This window comes from Vipera berus (assembly GCF_964194415.1).
Source record: "Vipera berus genome assembly, chromosome: 3".
Classification (NCBI taxonomy): Eukaryota; Metazoa; Chordata; class Lepidosauria; order Squamata; family Viperidae; genus Vipera; species Vipera berus.
The window spans coordinates 43,378,464-43,401,652 of NC_138204.1; the positions used below are offsets into that span (position 1 = coordinate 43,378,464).

Sequence of the window (23,189 nt, forward strand, 5' to 3'; positions counted from 1 at the left end):
GGTTTGGACCCTGATTCTATAAAATAATTATCTAAACCTACTTTTTTTTAAAAAAAAATTCTGACTGAATATTAGTACATTTAGAGTGATAATAAAGGTTAATGTGAAAAGCTAGAGGCTGAAGAAAAAAAAGGCTTGTCTGCAACTTTCTGAGTATGGTTGATTTTTACTAAGGAGAAACATTAAAAGGACTGAAGAAATGGACTGGTTAGGAAATCTTCTGTAAGAAGACCACAAATGAGGTTTGATGAAACAAGATCTTCTCATAAACATACAAGGGGAACCGTAAATGCTCCAGTCACAGTCAGTTAGGAACAAGCAACTGCTAGGAGAAAAAAAAAATCTGCAAAAAGGTAGGTCTCCAATGTTCAGACCCAACAAGCATGCTAGAAATATCTATTCCAAATGTAATATCTCAGAATCACACGGTGGAATTTTTGAAAAGTTTCATTTCTTATTAAGGAAACTTAATAGGAGTTCCATAAATGATGCTGATCCAATGATGGTAAATACCAGAAGCGAAACCATGAGGAACAGAGGGAAGAGGGTGTAATGAATATGAAAAAAGTTAAAATTGTAGACAATTTAAGAATCACGTGATCTTTGATATTAGAATAAATTTTCATATTGGAAATGTATATCATTGGAATGATATTCCTAGACCACATCAGTAAAGACAAAGAACAGAGGTATCCCTGAGATTAACCAGTGAGGCATAGCCACTTTCAACCTGCAAAACTGCAGTTTCTTTTTCTTTCTTTCTTTCTTTCTTTCTTTCTTTCTTTCTTTCTTTCTTTCTTTCTTTCTTTCTTTCTTTCTTTCTTTCTTTCTTTCTTTCTTCCTTTCTTCCTTCCTTCCTTTCATTTATTTATCTATCTATCCTCTCTTTTTAGAATTTAAGAATCTCACTAAAAACCCTCCCCTGCATTGAACTTAAAGTTATAGTTCAGGCTCTCTGAAGAAGAAAGTCGAGTTTTGATTTTTAATGGGAGTATTTTCCCCCACCTACCTCTGTGTTTTGAAAGTTGTGAGGCTGAGAAAGCTGATAATATATTCCATTAGCCAACCAAATGAGCATGGCACAAAGGACACACAGTGGAAGAAGTCTTTATTTACATTTATTTTTTTCTTCTCTGTATTGCAATAAAGTGATTGATTATCCAAGGAAGGAAGGAAAAAGTTATGTGAAGACAACTCTGCCCTCTAGTGGCTGTTGAAAAAATAAAACTATTAAAAGTCATCTTTTTTAACCAATTAAAACTGATTAGCTAACAAAGTATGAATATAGTATTAAATGCTAAATTGTTTTGTGAATGTTTAGTACTGAAAACTATTTATTTTGTATCATACTAGTTTTGAAGAATCAACCTCAAATTAAACAGTTAATTAATTAACAACATAACTTCAGATTAAATTAAATTTCAAATATGAGGAGGAAGATGCGTTGGATATGTTTGCTGCCTTGAGTTATTTGTAAAAAATAAATAAAAATGTATTGCCCAATTAGGAAAAGTATATGAGTCAAATTATGACAAGCGCATAAGATATGATTTAGGGCTATACTGTATGCTTGGAACCATGTCTTCTACAACGTAATCATGAAAATGGGCTACTTCTATGTGTAATATGGCATGCACATGTTATGTGAACCCTGATACTCATCATTACCAAATGTGATATGGTTTTAGTGCTTTATTATTTGTGTGTTGGATGGAGCTATTAAAACAAAGTCATTTTGTTGGCTGCATGATTTAAGGTCCAGCTATTTTTTTATATGTGTAGCACATACACACATACCTCCCCTCTTGACTTTTCTAAACCCCCCCCCCCCGAAGATATCCTTGGCCAGGACCAGAGAATACACGTGATTACATTTACTACTTAATTTACAGTTTGTATCATTCATTCCCATAATAATTTTCCCCTTCTATATTACAATTTGGAAGGAGGTTGCGTTTGTGGGTTGAAGATTAGTGCAATCTGGAACCCCAGATTCTACACTTTAATCATAGCATGTTGTGCAAACCAGTCACTGTGGCTACTGTAGTAGTTATAACAAATTTCTTTCATGTAATCTTTATCTGGTGGGGTGACTGTTCTAGGTACAAATGCTCTCCCATCAGTTTTCTTTGTTCCTAAGAACAGTGCAATTTATTTGTTTATTTAAAACAATTATTATAGTCCCTCATATCAAACTTTGGGTGGCTCCCAATCAACTAAATTGATTTCCATTTCATCCAGAAACATACACCTGGGATATTTATTTGCTTCTGCTGACCAAAGATAAGCCTTTTATTTGCATGGTGACAAAGTTCAAAACTCATAATGGCTCTTTGATCAATGCAAAGCGAGGTTGCACAGTTGCTTTCTTTTTTTTAAAGTAACACAATGCCTACGACAATATTGTTAGCACATAATACACATTAGTTTGGAATCAGGGCTGTGTGCTTCTATTGTACATAGGTACCAGGTTTGTCTATATGTTTATGGAGATAGTGATTTATAGCAGCACAGTATAATAATAATAATAATAATAATAATAATAATAATAATAATAATAATAATAATAATAATAATAATAATAATAATAATAATAATAATAATAATAATATAATGTTGGAAGGGACCTTGGAGGTCACCCCCTGCTCAGGCAGGAAAGAGACAAATAGCTGTCCAGTCTCTTCTTAAAAACTTCCAGTGTTGGAGCATTCACCACTTCTGGAGGCAGGTTGTTCCACTGGTTAGTTGTTCTAACTGTCAGGAAATTTCTCCTCAGTTCTAGGTTGCTTCTCCCCTTGACTAGTTTCCATCCATTGCTTCTTGTCCTGCTTTCAGGTGCTTTGGAGAATAGCTTGCCTCCCTCTTCTTTGTGGTAGCCCCTGAGATATTGGAACACTGCTATCATGTCTCCCTTAGTCCTTCTCTTCATTAAAGTAGACCTACCCAATTCCAGCAACTGTTCCTTATATGTTTTAGCCTCCAGTCCCCTGATCGTCTTTGTTACTCTTCTCTGTACTCTGAGAGACATATTCTGAGAGACATCTCATTATTTTCACAGAGCTTCTCTTTCAAGTAAGAGAATGCAGGACTGAAATAGTACGAAATTAGTGATCTGGGAAATACTGATAATCTTGAAATGCAACCACATGGATGCTGAAATCTGGATAGAAATGGAAAATAAAATACCCTCTCCCTTTAATCCTACCTGGTCCTGCTTGTATCTTGAAGAAAGCTCCAGTCTATACAGTCTTCATATCAGTGGTGTAGATTCTCATGATGTTTAACATGTGAGTATACACACACACACATACATACCCACACACAGGGCTTTTTTTCTCATAGAACGCTCAGAACGGAGTTCTGGCACCTTTTTTGGATGGAACCTTGTAGGGTAGGCAAGGCAGGTTGTATGACATGTGTGAGTTCCGGCACCTTTTTCTTTTACAAAAAAAAGCACTGCTCAATACTCATGTTTCTTCTGAACTAATTACCTGATTGAAGCTACACATCACCTAGGATACATTATACTTACAAAGCTATTTGATTTATTTTACAAATTCTATTTTTTTCAAGGAACTTTGGATCTCTGGATTATCATTTGAAATGGCTCTCCTGTTCTTTGTCTTGGTCTTAAGTTTTATCCAGGCTGAATTTGAAAGCGGTGAGTATTTAAATAAGCATTAGAAAAATTAACTACGTTAAACAAAAAGTAGGCATAGTTTGACCCTTTAGCACACATTGCGGGCTTTCAACCCACAGACACCCATGACAGAGCAAATACACAACTAATGAGCAAGACAGACTTACTACATGCATATTTCATATATCATGATTAAAACACATTTAATCAAATCAAATAAATATTTTAGTCATAGGCCAGAATAATTTAAAACATTTGAGTTTAAATAGTTGAGCTTTGGTTCTTTCCATGTATGTGTATTTATTTAAAAAAATTACTATAATAGTAAAATCCAATACAAACTAAACTTAAAGGAAAAACAGAATATATATAATGTTCAACCTTCATCACAAGTATAAACAAATTTAGTGGCTCTCCTTTCCCCCTAAGGTTACAATTCCATTTCTTCTTGATTCCATATCCTGTCATCTATAATATTATGTTTAATATGTCTTATAAAAACCAAAATAAAATCTATTGCCCACAAGAAGCTGTCTTATTTCTACAATTAATTCCAAAGTCTTATTGTAAAAGTCTTCATCCTGTATCCCACTTTTATCTATAATATTTCTTACCTTTGTTATGCCTTCCAAAAACCAAAATTAAGCACATCACTGCATAAGTTAAGTGAATTGTGCAGTGTAATTGCAAAGTCACGTGGTTGCACGGAGAGACGGACACTTGAGCTGGGTAGTATTTCTTTATTGAGTCAGAAATGAAGCTGGAGCAAAGGGGTTACCTGGCATCTCTTTATACCTGTCCAGGTGAATGGCGACCAATAGATTTAAACCTGGGCTTCCTGCCAGTGCAGGTGGCCAATGGATTTAAACCCTGGCTTCCTGCCAGAGCTGACCATGCCCTGGGGCTGTCAACGACTTGCTCTGTTCAGGCTTTCCCGCCAAAAGCGGTTATAGCCTGGAGCTGTCCAGCCCCCTGCTGTGCTGACATTTCCGTGTATGCTTTAAAGGCATACACTACAGTAATGGATTGTTGTAACGACCTTGGTTGAAATGAGGGAAGAAATGCTGCCTAGGAAATGATCAGATAAGGGGGACAGAAGCCCCCAGTGGCTTACAGTCAAAGAAAGAATCTTAGAAAGGACTCACCCTCAAGAATCAAGTAGAAAAAGTGGTAGCAGGAAGTTTGAACTTTCAGGCTTAATAAGATTCTGCTAATGCAGCCTTACAATAAAATAGATTTAGGTCATATAGTTGAGTTTCTTGCCTGGTTTACCTTGGAGTGTTGATATGCGGTGGTTAAACAAATCTGATTTTCCCAATTGTCTTTGCTTGTTGAAAGCTGGCTGAGAAGTCTGCAAATCACAATTATGACCACAAGACACAGCAACTGTTGTAAATGTGAGCCAGTTGCCAAACACCCAAATTACAATCACTTGACTACAGAGGTGGTGTGACAGCCGTAACTTCAAGCCGTAGGTTAGACTAGAAGTCCTCTGAGGTCATGTCCCAACTTATGATTCTATGTTCTGTAATCTAAGGATGTCATAAGTCACTTTTTCCAAGGCCTTTGAACTTTTGAACTATCGTTAAATGAACAATTATAAGTAAGAAAGTAAGACTAACTGTACATGGTCCCATAATGCTGAACGCTTCCATTGTCCTAGAAAATTGAGACAATTAATCCCCTTTCTTCTTAATTAATATTTTTATGGTTTTCTTCCTCTCTGTTCTGCTGTGGCATATGTCATGGTATTTCTGTTTTTAATCTTTGCTCATGCTTCAGTTGCTTTGGTGATTGAAACAGTTTAAGGCTAAATAAATAAATATATTTTTACAGAATCTCCTGGGTTGGAATTCAGCCTTTAATAAAATCTGCGATTTGATGGCCATTACCATTATACTTGATCACTTCTACAGTAAGCGATAGGCAGCGATGCACAGTATTATATATTTATTTATTTATTTAGCATATGGCTGGTCACACACAGAATTAAAAGCACTTCATATTTACAAGTTAGAACAGTTAAAACAATTTTTTTTAAAAAAAGAAGCAATTATAAAACCTAAGAGGAAAACAGAAATAACATTTCAGAGTTTAATGTCGAGTTTGGAGAGCCAGTCAGTAGCTGCCGTTGTTACGCAGTATTATATAATACACTTACATATTCCCATATTATTTCCTTTTCTCAGTTTCAGCCTCAAATGTCCTCTTTGGGCCAAAACAGATAACAGGATTGGTGGACGGTTCCGTGAGTATCAAATGCTTCTATCCTTCCAATAGTGTGAATATTCATTCCAGGAAGTACTGGTGTAAGGAATCAACAAGACATTGTTATACCTTTATTTCATCTAATGGTTTTGTTGTCAAAGATTACAAAGACAGAGCCTCCATAACTGACTTTCCAGAGAATGGCATGTTCATCATAGAAATATCAGGCCTGAAGTTCAAAGACATGGGTCTATACAGATGTGGAGTTGGTTTAAATGACTATGGATTATCCTTTCAAGTCAAGCTAGAGGTTACTCAAGGTACTTTTTTTCTAATCCTCTAGATTTTCTTTAGGTAATGTATGAAGATTGCTAAATGTGGGCCTTCCCTAGGAGAAATATATTAGGCTTATTTATCCCATTTCTAAGAGAAATATATCAGATTTGTATAAATGAAAAGATCTTTTCTGTGGTCTCATCCCAACTTTATTTTCCAAAGCATTTTAAATAATTGTATTTTTATCTAGTTCACTGTTGTATTGTTCAGTTTCATTGCATTGTTATTTAACGTTTCATGTTACTTTGAATTATACTATAGATTGAAATGCGCATATATTAACCTTTTAAAAATAAATGCACATCTTAAAATTTCTTAAAATAAATGGACTTTGTGAATATAATTATCTGAATGTAAATGTTTCCTCCTTTAATAAAAATGTACATATTTACAGTTTAATTCTAAGAAGACATTCTCTGAAAGAGCTGCATGACAAAATTGGTGGATGTGGAAAGAATTGCAGCTCAGTATAAACTATAGTGGGTAGAGAGTACAAATGCCTTCAGGTTTACAGTTGCTTGCTACGTTTTGTTATGCCAAAAAAAAAAGACATTGAAATTTGAAGTCTTTCAGTGATTTGTTTCCATACCACAACTGGGCACTAGGGGGGGGGGAACACCACAAAATGTTATTGTAGTCTGAGATACAATGTTAATATATAGTTGCAGATGAAAAATAATTTGTTTATTCCTCCACGAGTGTATTTTATTTATTACTGCGCTATAAGATAGCATAATGACATTATACGACATGGGATATGACATCAGCACACAGTGCCAAACCAGGATCAAGAATTGCACACATATATCTGTTCCTTCATATGCACATTTACATGCATGCCATACCATATCCATGTAAACCAGGGGTCTTCAAACTCGGTCCTTTTATGACTCATGGACTTCAACTCCCAGAATTCCTCAGCCAGGCACACTGAAGAATTCAAGGGCCAGCTTGAAGACCCCTGATATAAACATTGTACTAATGAAAGCATCATTCTTTCTCTCCCACCCCTAACAATTAGTCATAGTGTGCTTCTATTTCTAGCAACAAGGACCCATGTTTGTTTTGTTTCCTGTTATTAATTACAGCAGGAAGACAAGAGTCCATGGTCAGCTGGCCAGGGAGAAAAGTGGGCAAATTCTTTGCTTTTGGAACAGCACAAGATCCAGAAGCATATCCCTCATGTTAAGAAAATGAGCTCAACTTTTAGGGTACCAAGCTAGACACAGTTTATCAGGGTCATCAGAATTTTGACCAATTGATGGTTGATGGTTTATTAAGCTACTTTTGATACCACTTATTTGTTAGAGGAGGAGTTGTAGCTAAAATGCTAATATAAAATAAATAACTAGTAGTCAAAATGCTAATCTAAACCATTGTGTGATACTGCAAGACAACTTGAGACAGCATAAGGGAAGGCAGAATAAATGCATCTAATGACTTGTCATTACTTTACTGCAGATCCAGTACTACCTGAGGAAGCTCAACTTTATTATGCTGAGCAGCAAAAAACAGTGATCATGACCTGTGACTTTGGTGCTCAGTATGCAAGTTACAGGAAGTATCTATGCAAGATGGCAAAGACCAACTGTTACAATGTGATTGATACATATGGAAATGTGGAATCATCCTACATAGGAAGAGTTCTGTTGACCAATCTTGCTACAAGTGGATCTTTCAGTATCATTATGAGTCAGTTAAAGAAAAAAGATTCAGGTTTATATCTTTGTGGAGTAGGGAATTATGGAGCAGAGGGAGAATCCAAACAACTAGATCTACATGTCTATGAAAGTAAGTGAACGAGCTCTTGGATTCCAAAGCTGTCTCTACAAATACATAACTAATCAAGAAAACAATTATAATAACATGTTATAATGTTATGTACTATATTTCTATCTGTAGATGGATTGGCACCTAAACAACAGTCAGTGGTAAATGGAGTCCAGGGTGGTTCTGTGACTGTTGCATGTCATTATGATCCAAAAGAAAATAATACATTGAAATATTGGTGCAAGTGGAAACAACGTGGATGTACTGATTTAATAACCAGTTATGGATATGTGCAGGATTCCTATGAGGGGAGAATTGTGATGCATGATGATCCAGAAAATGGCACATTCACTATCATACTGAACCAACTGCAGATGGATGACATAGGTTACTACTGGTGTATGACTGATGGAAAAATGGAAAGGAAGTCCTCAGTAGAGGTGAAGATTGTAGAAGGTACTGCCCTGATGTAATTATCTTAGGGATGTCTTTTCCCTTATTTGATGCATCTGGCAAAAATGAACCTAAGCCATCTCAGTCCTTCTCTTGGTTTTAAATAAGGTATATTTACAGAGAAATGCTATTCCACACGATTAATATCCAGTATATACGGCCACCTGCTTAGACAGCTAATTAAAAAAACCCAGAAAATTAAATCATATTGCACCAAAACCAGTTCACACATTCGGACAATAAAAATGGGCTCACGTAAGTTTAGGGGGTACCAGGGGTAGGCAACCATGGCTCTTTTATGACTTTGTGGACTTCAACTCCCAGAATTCTGGGAATTGAAGTCCACGAGTTATAAAAGAGCCAAGGTTGCCTACCCCTGGTTTAAGGGAAGAGCCATGTCCTTAAAGCCTTTTGAAAGGCAGGCTAGCTTGGGCCATCTGAATCTCTGGGGAGACCCAGACGGAATGTCAGAATAGATAGAACAGAACAAACTAGTAGAAATAATATGGAAATGGTAAGCAGGAGGATGGGTAAGAAGAAGTAACTCTTGTCCACCTTGCTGCTATCCAAACCAAAAAATTCTATTAGCTGCTGTTTGATTGCTGTTTGATTCCCCACTGTTCATGATTTTGATTCATTTCAAACTCAGCATTTCAAGATTTTTATTATTTATTTATTTATTTATTTATTTATTTATTTATTTATTTATTTATTTATTGAACTTATATACCGCCCTTCTCCCATAGGACTCAGGGCGGTTCACAAGGCAATTAAAAATAACACTACAATACAAAAAAGTTAATAACAATTAAAATAATTAAATTATCCTTGAGTAAAATATAAAACCCCTGTAACTCTAATTAAAACCCAATTACAATAAGTTAAAAATTAAAAATTAAAATTAAAAATTAAAAATAAAAAATAAATTTATTAAATATTCTATATAAATAAAATTCATGTATAATATTTATAACTAGCTTGCAGTACCTTTAAATTCTGATTAATTTTGGTAGGAGAGGGAGATAGAAACAGAAATTTAATTTTGCTGTGGACATACTGGGTACCAAAAGACAGCAGTCCTTAAATCTATATCGCCATTCGTCCACTGGGTACCTTTCAGGTGGGTTGGGAATATATTTTTTTGGAATCATAGATGTCCATAAATATGTCTCTAAGTTACTATGTTAGTCTGAAGAACAGTAGACAAAGTCTTACCCAGCATACCTCAGTGTCAGCACAATAATTTCCAACTCTAAATTTCTACATGTTTGATCAGGATGCATCCATAACCCAAATATTTTTCCCATTTATTTTTATTTTTTAAAAAAAAATCAAGAAGAAAAGTATAAAAAGAGCACCCCTGCTTTCCTCCCCTCCCCCAGAAAGTGACCTCCCAAGCGACCTCATGGCAAGCACAAATAATTCCACAATCTCTTCACTTCCATTTAGCTAACAAATGTAAAACTTTTTATCTCATAACCCCTATATTAACAATAAGCAAATCAAATAAGTAATGCTATTCTTCAATTCAATTACCAGCACAAGATCCAAATAAAGTTCTAAGATTTTAACATAATTAACATATATAATACTACACAATACTGAGCTCAACTCTTAAGTATAACAAAATCCTATTTAAAAGGCATAGTGTCTGAATATTCTAAAAAAAATTACTCTAATTTAACATGACAAAGAAAGATTTCTCCAAAACTCAAGCTCTAATATACAACTTTTCAAATACCAGCTTATTCTGTTCAAATATATATTTCATGGATCTACTCTAACCCATATCCACATTTCAGCATTTCAGAAATGTGCAGCTTTTTCTTTGACTTCATATTATCTTTTGTTGTTCTTTCTAAAAATCTTAATAAAATTATTACGAAAAGGACTACATAAAGGAAAAAGGAAAAAGACTTTCACTTCATGTCAAATGTAAGCAAATCCACATTTTCTAATTAAGGTATCAGTAAATCCAAAAAGAACCACCCAAAGTAACAACATATTCCATTTTATCCCTGATAAAATTAACTGACTTAATGGATCTTCTTCCTTCTATAATGCACCATCTTTCTAATCCATTTAGATGATTGTTGATTCTTGTTACAAATTTCTTTACCACTTTAAACAGTGTCATTTGTAAATCCAACAAAGGGAAATTAATCCAGTCTTCTGGGATTATTATTTTTATTTCTTTTTAATTTTTAAAACTTCATTCTGTTTTCTCTTTATATCTGGTGACAAATTTTTGATCAGAATATCATTCCTATTTTCCTCAAGTAAATTGTTGCATATCTTGTTCTGTAACATCTTCACTTGGGAACAAACTTTTTGAAGAAGACAATTAACTGGCTAACTGGAGATTTAAATCAAGATTTCACAACACTTTACTATATCAAAATGCATTGTGCAAAACTTATCATGTATGTAGTTGTCTACATTAATAGCTAAGGTTGTCCTATGAAAGATTCATGGGAACTAGCACTGTTAAATTAGTTAATTGCCTAATTCAAGTATGACAGTTACCCATTTAATTGTGTGCCAAGGAAAGGCCAACTAGATTTCTGCTTGCATTATAGCTAGGTAGATCTAATAGGGAAGGAATCTGTATTATATAGACCACATAGTCAAACATTTTGGTGATGCTAAAAATCAAGCACTCTGTTTTCAAGTGTGTGTGAGGAGAATTATTATCCATTTTTTCTTTCTTTTGACACAGGGCAACCTACATTACTGACAAAGAAAGAAGTCCGCGCTGTTGCGGGCTCCCCTCTAACTATATCATGCTCTTATCCATGCAAATATTTTACATACAAGAAATATTGGTGCAAATGGAAGAACACTGAATGTAAACTTCTCATCTCATCTGAACAAAACCAGACCGGCGTGGTAGTTAGTTGTGACAAAGATAATGGAATTTTATCTTTGAACTTTGACCAGGTGACACCCATAGACCAAGGATGGTATTGGTGTGGTGTCAAACGTGGGCAGCAATATGGTGAAACAGTTGCATTGCATTTGCAAATACAAGGAGGTGAGTCTAATCAGTAGGGAACCAAATTGGATTATACCCATTCCAATTTTCACTATACTTAGTTAAACTCATGTCTTGGAAGTCATTTCTTGGCCATCAACATAGAACACTTCCTTCTTTCAGAATTATTTTCTCAGCTTCCCAATCTAACTGTAGCACTGGTATTTCCTAGTGGTGTCCATCTAAGTATTAACCAAGGCCAAATCTACTTAATTTTTTAAGATTGGCCAAGGTTGTCTGGTGCTGCCACCTAGCTGGGCAGGTTTAAATAGATTATCTATTAGTCATATTATGATGCTACAATCCCTGATGATTCCCCAGGCAATTACTGAATTAGCTAAAGTATTACAGAAAAGATTAGTACAAGGTATGACCACGATTAGTCTCTGAACTTGACTTTCTGTGTGGATATAAGAAAAATACTAGATGTTTCAAGCATAGTTCAATTTTTGCATTTAAAAAATCTTTATTTTTCTTACACTGAAATAAAGGGAGTTATTATAGAAAATGTTTTCGCAAGAGCTAGATGTGTTAAATCAGCAAAAGCCATTAGATCAGTGCATTGGATCTCTCAGGTAGTGGAACAAGGGTTTGATCTAGTTCATACACATCAGCCTCTTACCTCTGCCTGCACAGTTATTAGCAATGGATCTCCCAGTCAGTTGCCCAGAATGGCTACATGAGGGACTTGTCTGAGGAAGCCAGGATGAAGACATCTCATGAATTCAGCCAGCTTTCTTTTCATGAATTGCTGAAAAGAGGGCCCAGAGAGAGATAGGCTTCTGGAAACTTTCTCAGAATGAGGCATCGGCCTGGAAAAAAAGTGACATCAGACATCAGTGATAAGAATTGTTGTGCAGTGGTCTCCTTGTGCTACCAAGCAATTGCACAGACAAGGAAGGGTATTGAGAGCAGTAAAAGTCACACAGTAACCACAAGAGTACACTGAGTTGTAAAAGCAAAAAGTAGTTTACTTTTGAGGTGGTGTAAAAACAAAAATGCACAGTCAAAAATAAACAGTCCAGGTCATACACAATAGTAACAGTCCAAGTAGCAATCCAAATACAAAGTCTTCTTACCGATCCAGAAGTCAATACACAGTTGTACAGGTTTATCACAGTAGTAAACCAACAGTACAGCAAAACAGAGCAAAAACAGTAATAGTAGAGAGCAGTGAATTCAGAGAGTGATACACTGCTGCAAAAAGTCTTATAGTACCCATCATTTAATGTAAGATTTCTCAGTTTGCCATCCATTCAGATGCATGTAATGAAGTGGTCTCTCATCCATGAAAATGTATACCATGTATTCCCTTTAGGCTTTAAGCAGACACAGTAATTTATTACTATTTTAATCATATGAAATCAACTTAATGTCTAACATACTATGCTTAGGCTCTTCTTACAAAAGGTTTTGGTTCCTGAACATTCACTACAAATTACTTTCCATATTGCAGGACAAGACAGTTTTCCTTATGGGGCCTTTAGTAAAGTTAGTGGGATGCATTAATTTTTGCAAAGAAAAAGAAATGCAAATAGGAAATCATGATTAAAAAAGAAAAAAAGAATATTTCATCACTGATTGAATTTGTATACCGTATTTTCCGGCGTATAAGACGACTGGGCGTATAAGACGACCCCCTACATTTCCTGTTAAATTATAGGGTTTGGGCTATACTCGCTGTATAAGACTACCCCTCTTCCAACGCACACCAAATAAAAATTAAAAAACATCAATTTGATTTTAATATGGTAATTTTAATTCAAATGCTTATGACATGCAGGTGCTTAGTAGGAAAACTGTCACTTATAAACATAAGGCTGTTTGTCATCAAACATGTAAACATAAAACAGTGCAAGTGGATTAAACAATAATAATAATAATAATAATAATAATAATAATAATAATAATAATAATAATAATAATAAGAAGAAGAAGAAGAAGAAGAAGAAGAAGAAGAAGAAGAAGAAGAAGAAGAAGAAGAAGAAGAAGAAGAAGAAGAAGAAGAAGAAGAAGAAGAAGAAGAAGAAGAAGAAGAAGAAGAAGAAGAAGTAGTTGGAGGGGACCTTGGAGGTCATCTAGTCCAACCCCCTGCTAAGGCAGGAAACCCTATACCATTTCAGAAAAATGGCTGTCCAGTCTCTTCTTAAAAACTTCCAGTGTTGGAGCATTCACCACTTCTGGAGGCAGGTTGTTCCACTGGTTAATTGTTCTAACTGTCAGGAAGTTTCTCCTTAGTTCTAGGTTGCTTCTCTCCTTGATTAGTTTCCATCCATTGCTTCTTGTCCTGCTTTCAGGTGCTTTGGAGAATAGCTTGACTCCCTCTTCTTTGTGGCAGCCCCTGATTCCAGCAACCATTCCCTATTTTCCTAATTCACTTTTTCACTTGTCCTAATTCACTCTAAAGCTTTCCCTGCGCAGAGCCTTAAGTAACACAAGCTGCCTGCAATTAGTGCAGGTTCTCATCCCACCAGGCTCAAGGTTGACTCAGCTTTCCATCCTTCCAAGGTAGGTAAAATGAGGACCCAGATTGCTGGGGGCAATAAGCTGACTTTGTAATAATGCTGCTTGGGGGGGGGTGAAAGCCCTAATAAACAGGCATATACACAGAATGAAGGCTATTGCTAAGCACATTGATTTGTGCTTTAAATTGTAAGCCACCCTGAGTCTTCGGAGAAGGGCAGGATATAAATGGGATTTAAAAAAAAAAGACCAAATGGGAGATCCGCTCCAGGTTTTCCAGCCAGCCCGCCCAGTTCCTGAGTCAAATGTGTCCTTAGAGCTAAGCCGCTGCTCTGGCTGCTGCCTTCCCCACCTGCCTTTCAAGTTGGGATATACTATAGCTGCTCTTCAACTTTAGAAGAAAAGACGCCCAGACCCCAGCCTGTAAAAAATCACAGACTGCAGCTTCTTCTCCAATTGGTCCCGCTTTCCCTGCGCAGACTAAATGGGAGATCCGCTCCAGGTTTTCCAGCCAGCCCTGTCCCTAAATTTTCAGCACCTGGCGTATAAGACGACCCCTGACTTTTGAGAAGATTTTCATGGGTTAAAAAGTAGTCTTATACGCCAGAAACTATGGTACTTGGGTATGGTATAATTGTCTTCATTCATTAACTGGCTTATGTAGAAGAATATAACTTAAGTATGATCTCACCAATTTTTTGCTGATTTTTTTTCTTGCCTTTTATATTCTCATTTGCTTCTGGGTTACCAACTCCCCAAATACTCCTAAATAGTACTTCTAAACTTGGAAGAAGCACCCAAAATCAATGAAGATCTCAGTGAGATTGCCGTTCCTGGAATAAATCCTATTAATAGGAATTCTCCTTTAGACAAAGCCAATCAGGCAGCTGAAAGTGAAACTTCATCAGACAGGTAAGTACTTTGAAAATAAATAAATGATTATTATTATTATTATTATTATTATTATTATTATTATTATTATTATTATTATTATTATTATTATTATTATTATATTTATATACCGCCCTTCTCCTGAAGGACTCAGGGCGGTGAACAGGGCAAACATATAAAAATACAAAAGTTAAAAAAGAATTAAATACAATGCCCAAGCTAAAACAGTAAATACATATATTAAAAAAACAACAGTAAAAAACCCAACCCATCCCCCATCAGGCCAAGCCGGCTTGTTCGAATAAATGCGTCTTCAGATCGCGTCGGAAGGAGCGAAGGTCGGGCGCCATCTGGAGCTCAACTGGCAACCGATTCCATAAATCCGGGGCGCCCACAGAGAAGGATCTCCCCCTGGGGGGCCACCAAACGACATTCTCTGATCGGTGGCACCCTGAGGAGGCCCTCTCTGTGGGAGCGCACAGGGCGGAGGGAAGTTGATGCTGGCAGCAGGTGCTCCCTAAGGTACTCTGGACCCATGCCATGTAGGGCCTTGAACACCATTACCAGTACCTTGAATCTCACCCGGAAGACAACTAAGAGCCAATGCAGCTCACGGAGCAGAGGTGTAACATGGGAGTATCGGGAGACTCCCAATATAACTCTTGCGGCTGCATTCTGTACCAGTTGGAGCCTCCGAGTGGTCCTCAAGGGCAGCCCCATGTAGAGAGCGTTGCAGTAGTCCAAACAAGAGGTCACGAGCGCATGAGTGACCGTACACAGGGCATCCCAGTCTAGATAGGGCCGCAACTGGCGCACCAGGCGAACCTGGGCGAAGGCCCCCCTAGTCACGGCCACCATGTGATCTTCCAAAGTAAGCCGTGAATCTAGGAGGACTCCCAAGTTGCGAGCCCTATCTACAGGGAGTAATAGCTCACCCCCCATAGAAAGAGATGGAATATTCTGAATATCCCGGGATGCCGGTATGCACAGCCACTCAGTCTTGTCGGGGTTGAGCTGAAGTCTGTTCCTCCCCATCCAGACCCGAACCACTTCCAGGCAACGGGACATCACTTCGAGGGCATCACTGGGGTGGTTTGGGGTTGAAATAAAAAGCTGGGTATCATCAGCATACTGATGATACCCAACTCCAAAACCACGAATGATCTCACCCAGCGGTTTCATGTAGATGTTGAACAGGAGAGGTGAGAGGACCAACCCCTGAGGAACTCCACAAATGAGAGGCCTCGAAGTCGACCTCTGCCCCCCTGCCAACACCGACTGTGAACGTCCCAGGAGATAGGAGGAGAACCACTGAAAAACTGTGCCTCCCACTCCCAATCCCCTGAGACGCCGCAGCAGGATACCATGGTCGATGATATCGAACGCCTCTGAGAGGTCTAATAGGACTAGGACAGAGGAATGTCCCCTGTCCCGGGCCCTCCAGAGATCATTCACCAGAGCGACCAATGCCGTCTCCGTGCTGTACCCGGGCCTGAAACCCGATTGGTACGGGTCTAGATAATCCACTTCATCCAGGACCAGAGGGAGCTGATGCGCCACCACACTCTCAACAACCTTCGAAAGAAAGCGAAAGTTGGAGACCGGACGAAAGTTATTTAACACAGCTGGGTCCAAGGCAGGCTTCTTGAGAAGAGGTCTCACCACCGCCTCCTTCAAGGCGGCGGGGAAACTACCCTCACTCAAAGAGGCAGATATAACCGCCTGGAACCAGCCTCGTGTCCCCTCCCGAGCCGCATAAACCAGCCAGGAAGGGCACGGGTCCAATAAACATGTGGTGGAGCTCAGCCTCCCCATAATCCTGTCCACTTCCTCCAGAGTCACAGAATCAAACTCCTCCCAGGTAATATCGACAAGACCGCCCACGTCCTGATCGTCAGACTCTGCCCAGTCAGAGTCCAGACCAGTCCGAATCCAAGCGATTTTGTCCGACAGATGTTGACTAAACTCCTTGGCACGACCCTGCAAGGGTTCCTCCCTCACCTCCTGATTAAGGAGGGAGCGGGTCACCCTAAACAGGGCAGCCAGGCGGTTATCTGCGGACGCGATAAGGGTAGCGAAGTGATTAGACCTCACCGCCCTTATCGCTGCGAGATAAGATTGATTTATAAATGCATGCATATGGAGAAGCAAAAGTATTTAAGGTGAGGGGCATATCATAATTGTTAGCTTAAATAATATTAATAGCAAAATTAATTTGCAATTCTGGAGAGGCAAAGAAGATGTAAGGAGTGGCAGGTTGGTGTCCTTTAAATAAATACTGGGTTGTTGCAATTGCACAAAAACACAGTTCAGGAATTCATCTCATTTCTAGAAGAGAAACATAAGTAGTTTCAGGCAATCTCAGTCTTAATCAGATATTTAAAGACACTACGTTGCTCAACAGGACATTCTCCAGGCAGGTGGCCATATTCATCCAGAATTCTCTAGTTTACTTGATTACTACTGAGAATAATGAAAAATAATGATGAAATCAATCAGAAATTAAAAGAAATTAAAAGCTAATGTTTCCCATATTTTCCTGATAATCAAGGTGGAATATTAAAATAAGAGAACCTTGATGGAATGAAGTTCATTCCCTAAGCATTAAGTTTTGGAACTACTTCACTGTCTTTCTAAAAAAATATTATTAAGACTGTACTAATACTATATATTGGCTATGCCAATTCTGCTTCTTTTCCAGCCAAACTGAAAATAAGAACTCTGTTGTTCTTCTTGCCACTTTGATCCCCTTTGGAATTGTGTTTCTGCTTCTCATCACAGTCTTTACCATAAAGAAGTTCAGATTATTTGGGAATTCTGGTGAGTGTATGCTAAATATAACCTCCTTAGAAACCATTTCAATTTTTCATACTGATTGCATTAGCACATTTTCACTGGTGGGATTCAGCCAGTTCCCACCACTTCAGCAGAATCGGTAGCTAATTTTTTGTTGCCCAGGCCCAGAATGGACTTCCAAAAGCGACATCCACACAGAGACCTGGTTGTTCACATATTTGAATCCCACCACTGCATATTTTTGAGCATCGAATAGAACAAAAAAATGTTTTTAAACATAGAAATAAAATTACAAGATAAAAATTAAAAACTTTAGAGTCTGATTTATAAATGTACCATGACTGAAAAATTAAAAGAAATCTTTTATTTCAGAAATTGTGAGTGGGTAGAAAGAGAGAACAGAAAGAATGAAGTAACTGTTTTGCGGAAACATTTACAATTTTGATTAGTCAAAACTCAGTCAAAAGACTGTTTCAACGTAGATAGGTTTAAAATTCCTGAATCCAACAGTGATAATATTGAGAAAAGTCTGTGGCAAAACAACTGCTCTCATCCAAAACATTGCTTGGTTATTTTGTCAAGGGAGATGTGTTGGATTATGGCTTTATAATTAATGTGGATTATGGCTTTATAATTAATGGAACAATGCAAGTATGCTGTTGTGAGCTTTTCATCCCAAGCTGGAACTGTGGTACCTCTTTCAAATAATACTTCTGCTGTACACAATAAGTCTTCAGCAATAAGTCTACAATCTACATCAGCTTTTCTCTCCTAGAATTAATACATTATGTATGTAGAATCTAAGGTGGAATGAATTATAGTGAAATGTTCTTTTTCTTTTTATAGATCTTGTATCAGTTGGAAGCTACAGGACAAATATCAGCATGACAGATTTTGAGAATGTGAGACAGTATGGGGCAAAGGAGAATGCACATGTGGAAGAGTTTCATGAGACCCAAATGGGAAAAAGGAATGGTAATGCTATTCAAAATGTATTCTAATTGTGGCTTGATGCTTATCAACCAGATACAATTGTCACTTTTTCAGCAATGAAGTTACATTATTTTGCCATTTATAGAATGGATGAATACATGAAGTTCTCTTTTTTCATATTCAATCTCATAATATCTTACTTTCTTCTCAGAGTATTCAAGTACTTCTGGCAGTCCTAAGGAGGATGAAAAATCAAAGAAAACAAAGAGGGTAAGGGCAAATTATGTTATTTTGACATGACTATAATGGATTAATATGATTTATTATTTGTATTTGTATTTATTTATTTATTATTTTATGTTATTTTGTGATTTATTTATTTATTTTTAGAGATTAGGCTGTTATGCTGGGACTTTTCTCTATCAACTTCTTTCATATCTTAGTCTCTTTTAGCAATACTTTGTCAAGAATAAACTTTCTCATGTTCATCCATAATTACAGAATCTTCTGTACTTTGGAGTACTTTAGCTATTTTTTCCCTCAATTTTGAGGGAAATAAATGTCTTTTTGTTTCACAGTGCTTTTCTATCACATCATAGTGATAATTTTGGAAGTTGGATTTATTTATTCATTTATTAATCAAATTTACATAGCTACCATCTCATCAGAAGCGACTCTGAGCAGCATACAAGAATCAATGGATGGTGGACCATTTAAAAAAGATTGTCATGTTATTTTCTTTTCATATGTAATTTTACATTATAATTTAAAATTAGCATCTTATTTTACTTGATATTCTAAAACCTTCTCCCAAAACCTTTTGTAAGCCATATTGTTTGAAATATTGTACAAAGTACTATAGTCTGGAAGATACATAGCTTAGAATCCTGCAACAGTTCAGTTCTGTTTTTTTGCTAGTTGGGCTGGAAAAAAAACTTGAAAAAACCTTTCTGAAATTTGTTTCTAATTAGTGTCAATAATGGATTAAATAAACCAATGATCTCATGCAGTCTAGATAGCTAATATTGTAGGAATTAATTGCATATGGGATGAAGTATGATGAATGTTAGCATGAAATTATAGCATTAAAGTTTATGCTGTAATACATTTATTAGTATTTAAGGCAGCCATACTGCCTGGAAACTTTGTGGAACTGAGATCACATACCTGGAGAATATCAAGTTTGGGAATGACTGTTTTAAAATGCATGTGACTATTTTGTTAGATTCGTCATCTGCGATAATCAAGTTCGCAGATGTTACAACTGTGGTGGGTCTTATTACAGGTGGGGATGAGACAGCATATAGGGCGGAGGTACAAAAACTATCCATATGGTGTAGTAACAACAACTTGCACCTAAACATCGGCAAGACGAAAGAGATGGTGTTAGACTTCCGGAGAAAAAAGGAGGAACCTGCCCCACTTTACATTGGAGAGAACTGTGTAGAGAGAGTTTCCTCCTTTAAATTTCTGGGAGTCTACCTCTGTGAAGATCTGACCTGGAAAGTTAACACAACCCAGGTGGCTAGAAAGGCCCAACAGAGGCTTCACTTTCTTAGGGTCTTGCAGAAGAACAGGGTAGAACAACAGCTAATGACCCTCTTTTACCGGTCTACTATAGAGAGTGTCCTCTCGTATGGTATTGTGGTTTGGTATGCTGGTCTGACAGCCGCGGACAGGAAAGGATTACAGAGGGTGGTGAGCACAGCACAAGACATTGTGGGCTGTTCCCTGACACCACTGGATGACATCGCCAGGGCTCGTTGCCTTGGAAGAGTGAGGAAGATTCTCAGGGATGACTCACACCCTGGACGGTATCTCTTTACTCTCCTACCATCCGGTAGGAGATATAGGAATATAGCCAGCCGTACCAACAGGCTGAAAAATAGCTTTTATCCGTAGGCTGTTAGGCTTTTAAATGGGACATAATCTTATGCAGAATTGACTTGGGAGGCCGGTGTGTGGTGTAGTTGGTTCACATAGTGTGGTGGGATGGAGGGTTTGTTGTCACTGTGTGTTGGGGGGAGAGAGCATGGGGGGAGGCTCAGCTAATCTCAATGTACACATGTTGTACTTTGACAATAAAGGTTTATTATTATTATTTATTATTATCCTCAGGCTCCATTAAAATAATGCCAGGATTTCTATTCATTTTAGGGCTCTAAAGAGGAAGCTGAAATGGCTTACACGACATTCCTGCTTCAGTCAGACAACATTGCTTCTAAAGTATCCTCCTCAGACCAACCAGCTGAATAGTCTCATTTGGGACAGCTCTGAAGATCAGTGAAAACTAATTATGCCTTAATGATTGAAGGCAGATCGTGACTGGAATCAACAAACACATTCTTATACTCATTTTGATAATTTCCCAGATTGTTTCAGTTTCATCACAGCTTATCCAATTATACACTTCTGAGTCTGATATATTGGTTTAAGAGTTAAACAGCTTTATTCAAATTAAACCATAAACTTCTTAATCTTATAATATAACCAACTGTGTTTTGAAATGATGTTCAGAAATTTTGCATGTGTCATTTGATTGTCTTCCTATAAAAGGCAGAAATTCTACAGATCCTAATGGCAGTGAATTTTCATAAAACACTGGGTTACTCAATAAAGGGGCATGGAAGGATTTTTTTCCCCATTAGACTAACCCAAGTTTAAGCATATTGTATTCTCTCTGGAGAACTCAGGGAACATGCAACACATATTTTTTTTTCATTTTGACAGACTTGTTCTGATGTCTTTAAGCTGAGGATTAATGGCTAGTCTAAGTACATTTAAGCCTGACCAGGGATTTTCACTTCCTGACCCTAGCTCTGGTGCACCCTGGACTTCATCTGGGAGAAAGAAAGATATGAAAACAATGGCTCTGGGGTCCACATAAGAAGGGGGGCCCATCTAAAGCATTGGTCTTCTGATTCAAGGCAATAAAATTGATCAACTAAAATTTAACCCCAAATTAGTTACATATTTTGGGTTTCACAATATATATTTCTTTTCTTTTGAACCATTGATAACAATAATCACAGCAACAATTACACCTATAATACAATAAGAATATGATTATATAGGGGTATCCAATGAATGCCCTCTCCTTGGGCCTTTTACAATTTTACAAATACACTTAGAAACTCCATTGATACCAAATGTTAGAATGCTTTAAATGTAAATATATTTAAGAATGGGATAACCCAGAAAAAACTCTTAGCAGCAGGCAAGGTTAAATTTCTTACTTTAAACTAAATCCCTAGAATTGAATAAATTAAACATTATGCACTCACTGCTACATCTGAAAAACAGAAAAAGCCCAAGCACAAAAACGCAATAAGAATAAATTTTAAAATATTTTTGTTTGTGTGTTTCATAGCCTGAGTGTTTCCATGATAACTGCAGGATGTCAGTTGGGTAGTCTGCAGACCCTCAACTGTTTTGCAACGGTCCCCATCAGCCAAGTGGCTTAATAAATTGTTAACTGAGTGTACTAAAACGTTCTGCATTCACTACAATGCAGGAGTTAATCTGATTAAAACCATGTAGAATCACCATCCTCATACACAAATATTTTAAAGTCAAAACTGAAGGCAAAAGCATTTGATGCTAATTAGGATCCCTGAGTTCTAAATGATCCTCTGCTGAGTTTAGCTATTGATCTGCTTTTGAAAAATATATTTTTTAAAAAAATTAACCATCTTTTGTAAAGCTAATGATTTTATCTGATCATTATGGAATCAAAGATTTGAAGACACAATGTTTATTATGGTATGTTTTCATGAATAAATATTTGATTAAGAATTTGAGTGTGACAGTTGGAATTATCTTTATTTCTGGCTTTGAAGCATGCTTAAATGCCACACATGCTTACAAATACCTCTTCGTGTTTCTCACATCAGGAAGAGAAAGGGGTGTTTAGAATTGTAAAGAATCTGGACACCTTTAGTTTTCTTTAGTTTGTAGAGTTGTAGTAATTAAAAATCCTCAATTTTTGATATCATTACTAACCAATATACTTCAGATCTTGGAGATACAGTATATATAATTACTGTTAGTTCAGTTTTTTTCTCCTGAACAACATTGAGACAATCTTGAATGAAAACTGTAATGCATTTTTTGTACAATTGTAAAGACCTTAAGAAGAGGTGGCGAAATTACACAGAAGAACTATACAAGAATGAGCTTAACGTCCCTGATAATCACAATGAGGTGGTCACTGACCTCGAGCCAGACATCCTAGAATGTGAAGTGAAGTGGGCCTTAGAAAAGCTGAGCAACAACAAAGCTAGTGGAGGTGACAGTATTCCAGCTGAGCTATTCAAAATCTTAAAAGACGATGCAGTAAAAGTGCTACACTCAATTTGCCAGCAAATTTGGAAAACTCAACAGTGGCCACAGGATCGGAAGAGATCAGTTTACATTCCAATTCCAAAGAAAGGCAGTGCCAAAGAATGTTCAAACTATCGCACCATTGCACTCATTTCTCACGCTAGTAAAGTTATGCTTAAAATCCTACAAGCTAGACTCCAGCAGTATGTGGATCGAGAACTACCAGAAGTACAGGCAGGATTTCGAAGAGGCAGAGGAACTAGAGATCAAATTGCCAACATACGCTGGATCATGGAGAAAGCTAGAGAGTTCAAGAAAAACATCTACTTCTGCTTCATTGAC

General features: G+C 37.1%; 1 protein-coding gene across 3 annotated transcripts in view; it reads left to right on the plus strand.

Moving 5' to 3' along the window:
- Positions 1 to 22,317, plus strand: part of PIGR (polymeric immunoglobulin receptor) — a 38,945-nt gene extending 16,628 nt beyond the window's left edge. For 2 of the 3 annotated variants that reach the window (XM_081325722.1, XM_081325721.1), the window contains 10 exons: positions 3,574 to 3,661; positions 5,830 to 6,168; positions 7,646 to 7,975; positions 8,087 to 8,410; positions 11,127 to 11,441; positions 14,678 to 14,816; positions 17,497 to 17,615; positions 18,438 to 18,566; positions 18,736 to 18,794; positions 20,682 to 22,317. In XM_081325722.1, coding sequence (XP_081181848.1) covers positions 3,604 to 3,661; positions 5,830 to 6,168; positions 7,646 to 7,975; positions 8,087 to 8,410; positions 11,127 to 11,441; positions 14,678 to 14,816; positions 17,497 to 17,615; positions 18,438 to 18,566; positions 18,736 to 18,794; positions 20,682 to 20,780 — 1,911 coding nt within the window. In that variant the 5' untranslated portion in view covers positions 3,574 to 3,603 and the 3' untranslated portion in view covers positions 20,781 to 22,317. Of the gene's footprint in view, positions 1 to 174; positions 354 to 3,573; positions 3,662 to 5,829; positions 6,169 to 7,645; positions 7,976 to 8,086; positions 8,411 to 11,126; positions 11,442 to 14,677; positions 14,817 to 17,496; positions 17,616 to 18,437; positions 18,567 to 18,735; positions 18,795 to 20,681 lie in introns of all 3 variants that reach the window. The other variant, XM_081325723.1, reaches the window with a different exon arrangement.
- Positions 22,318 to 23,189: the final 872 nt, after the last annotated feature.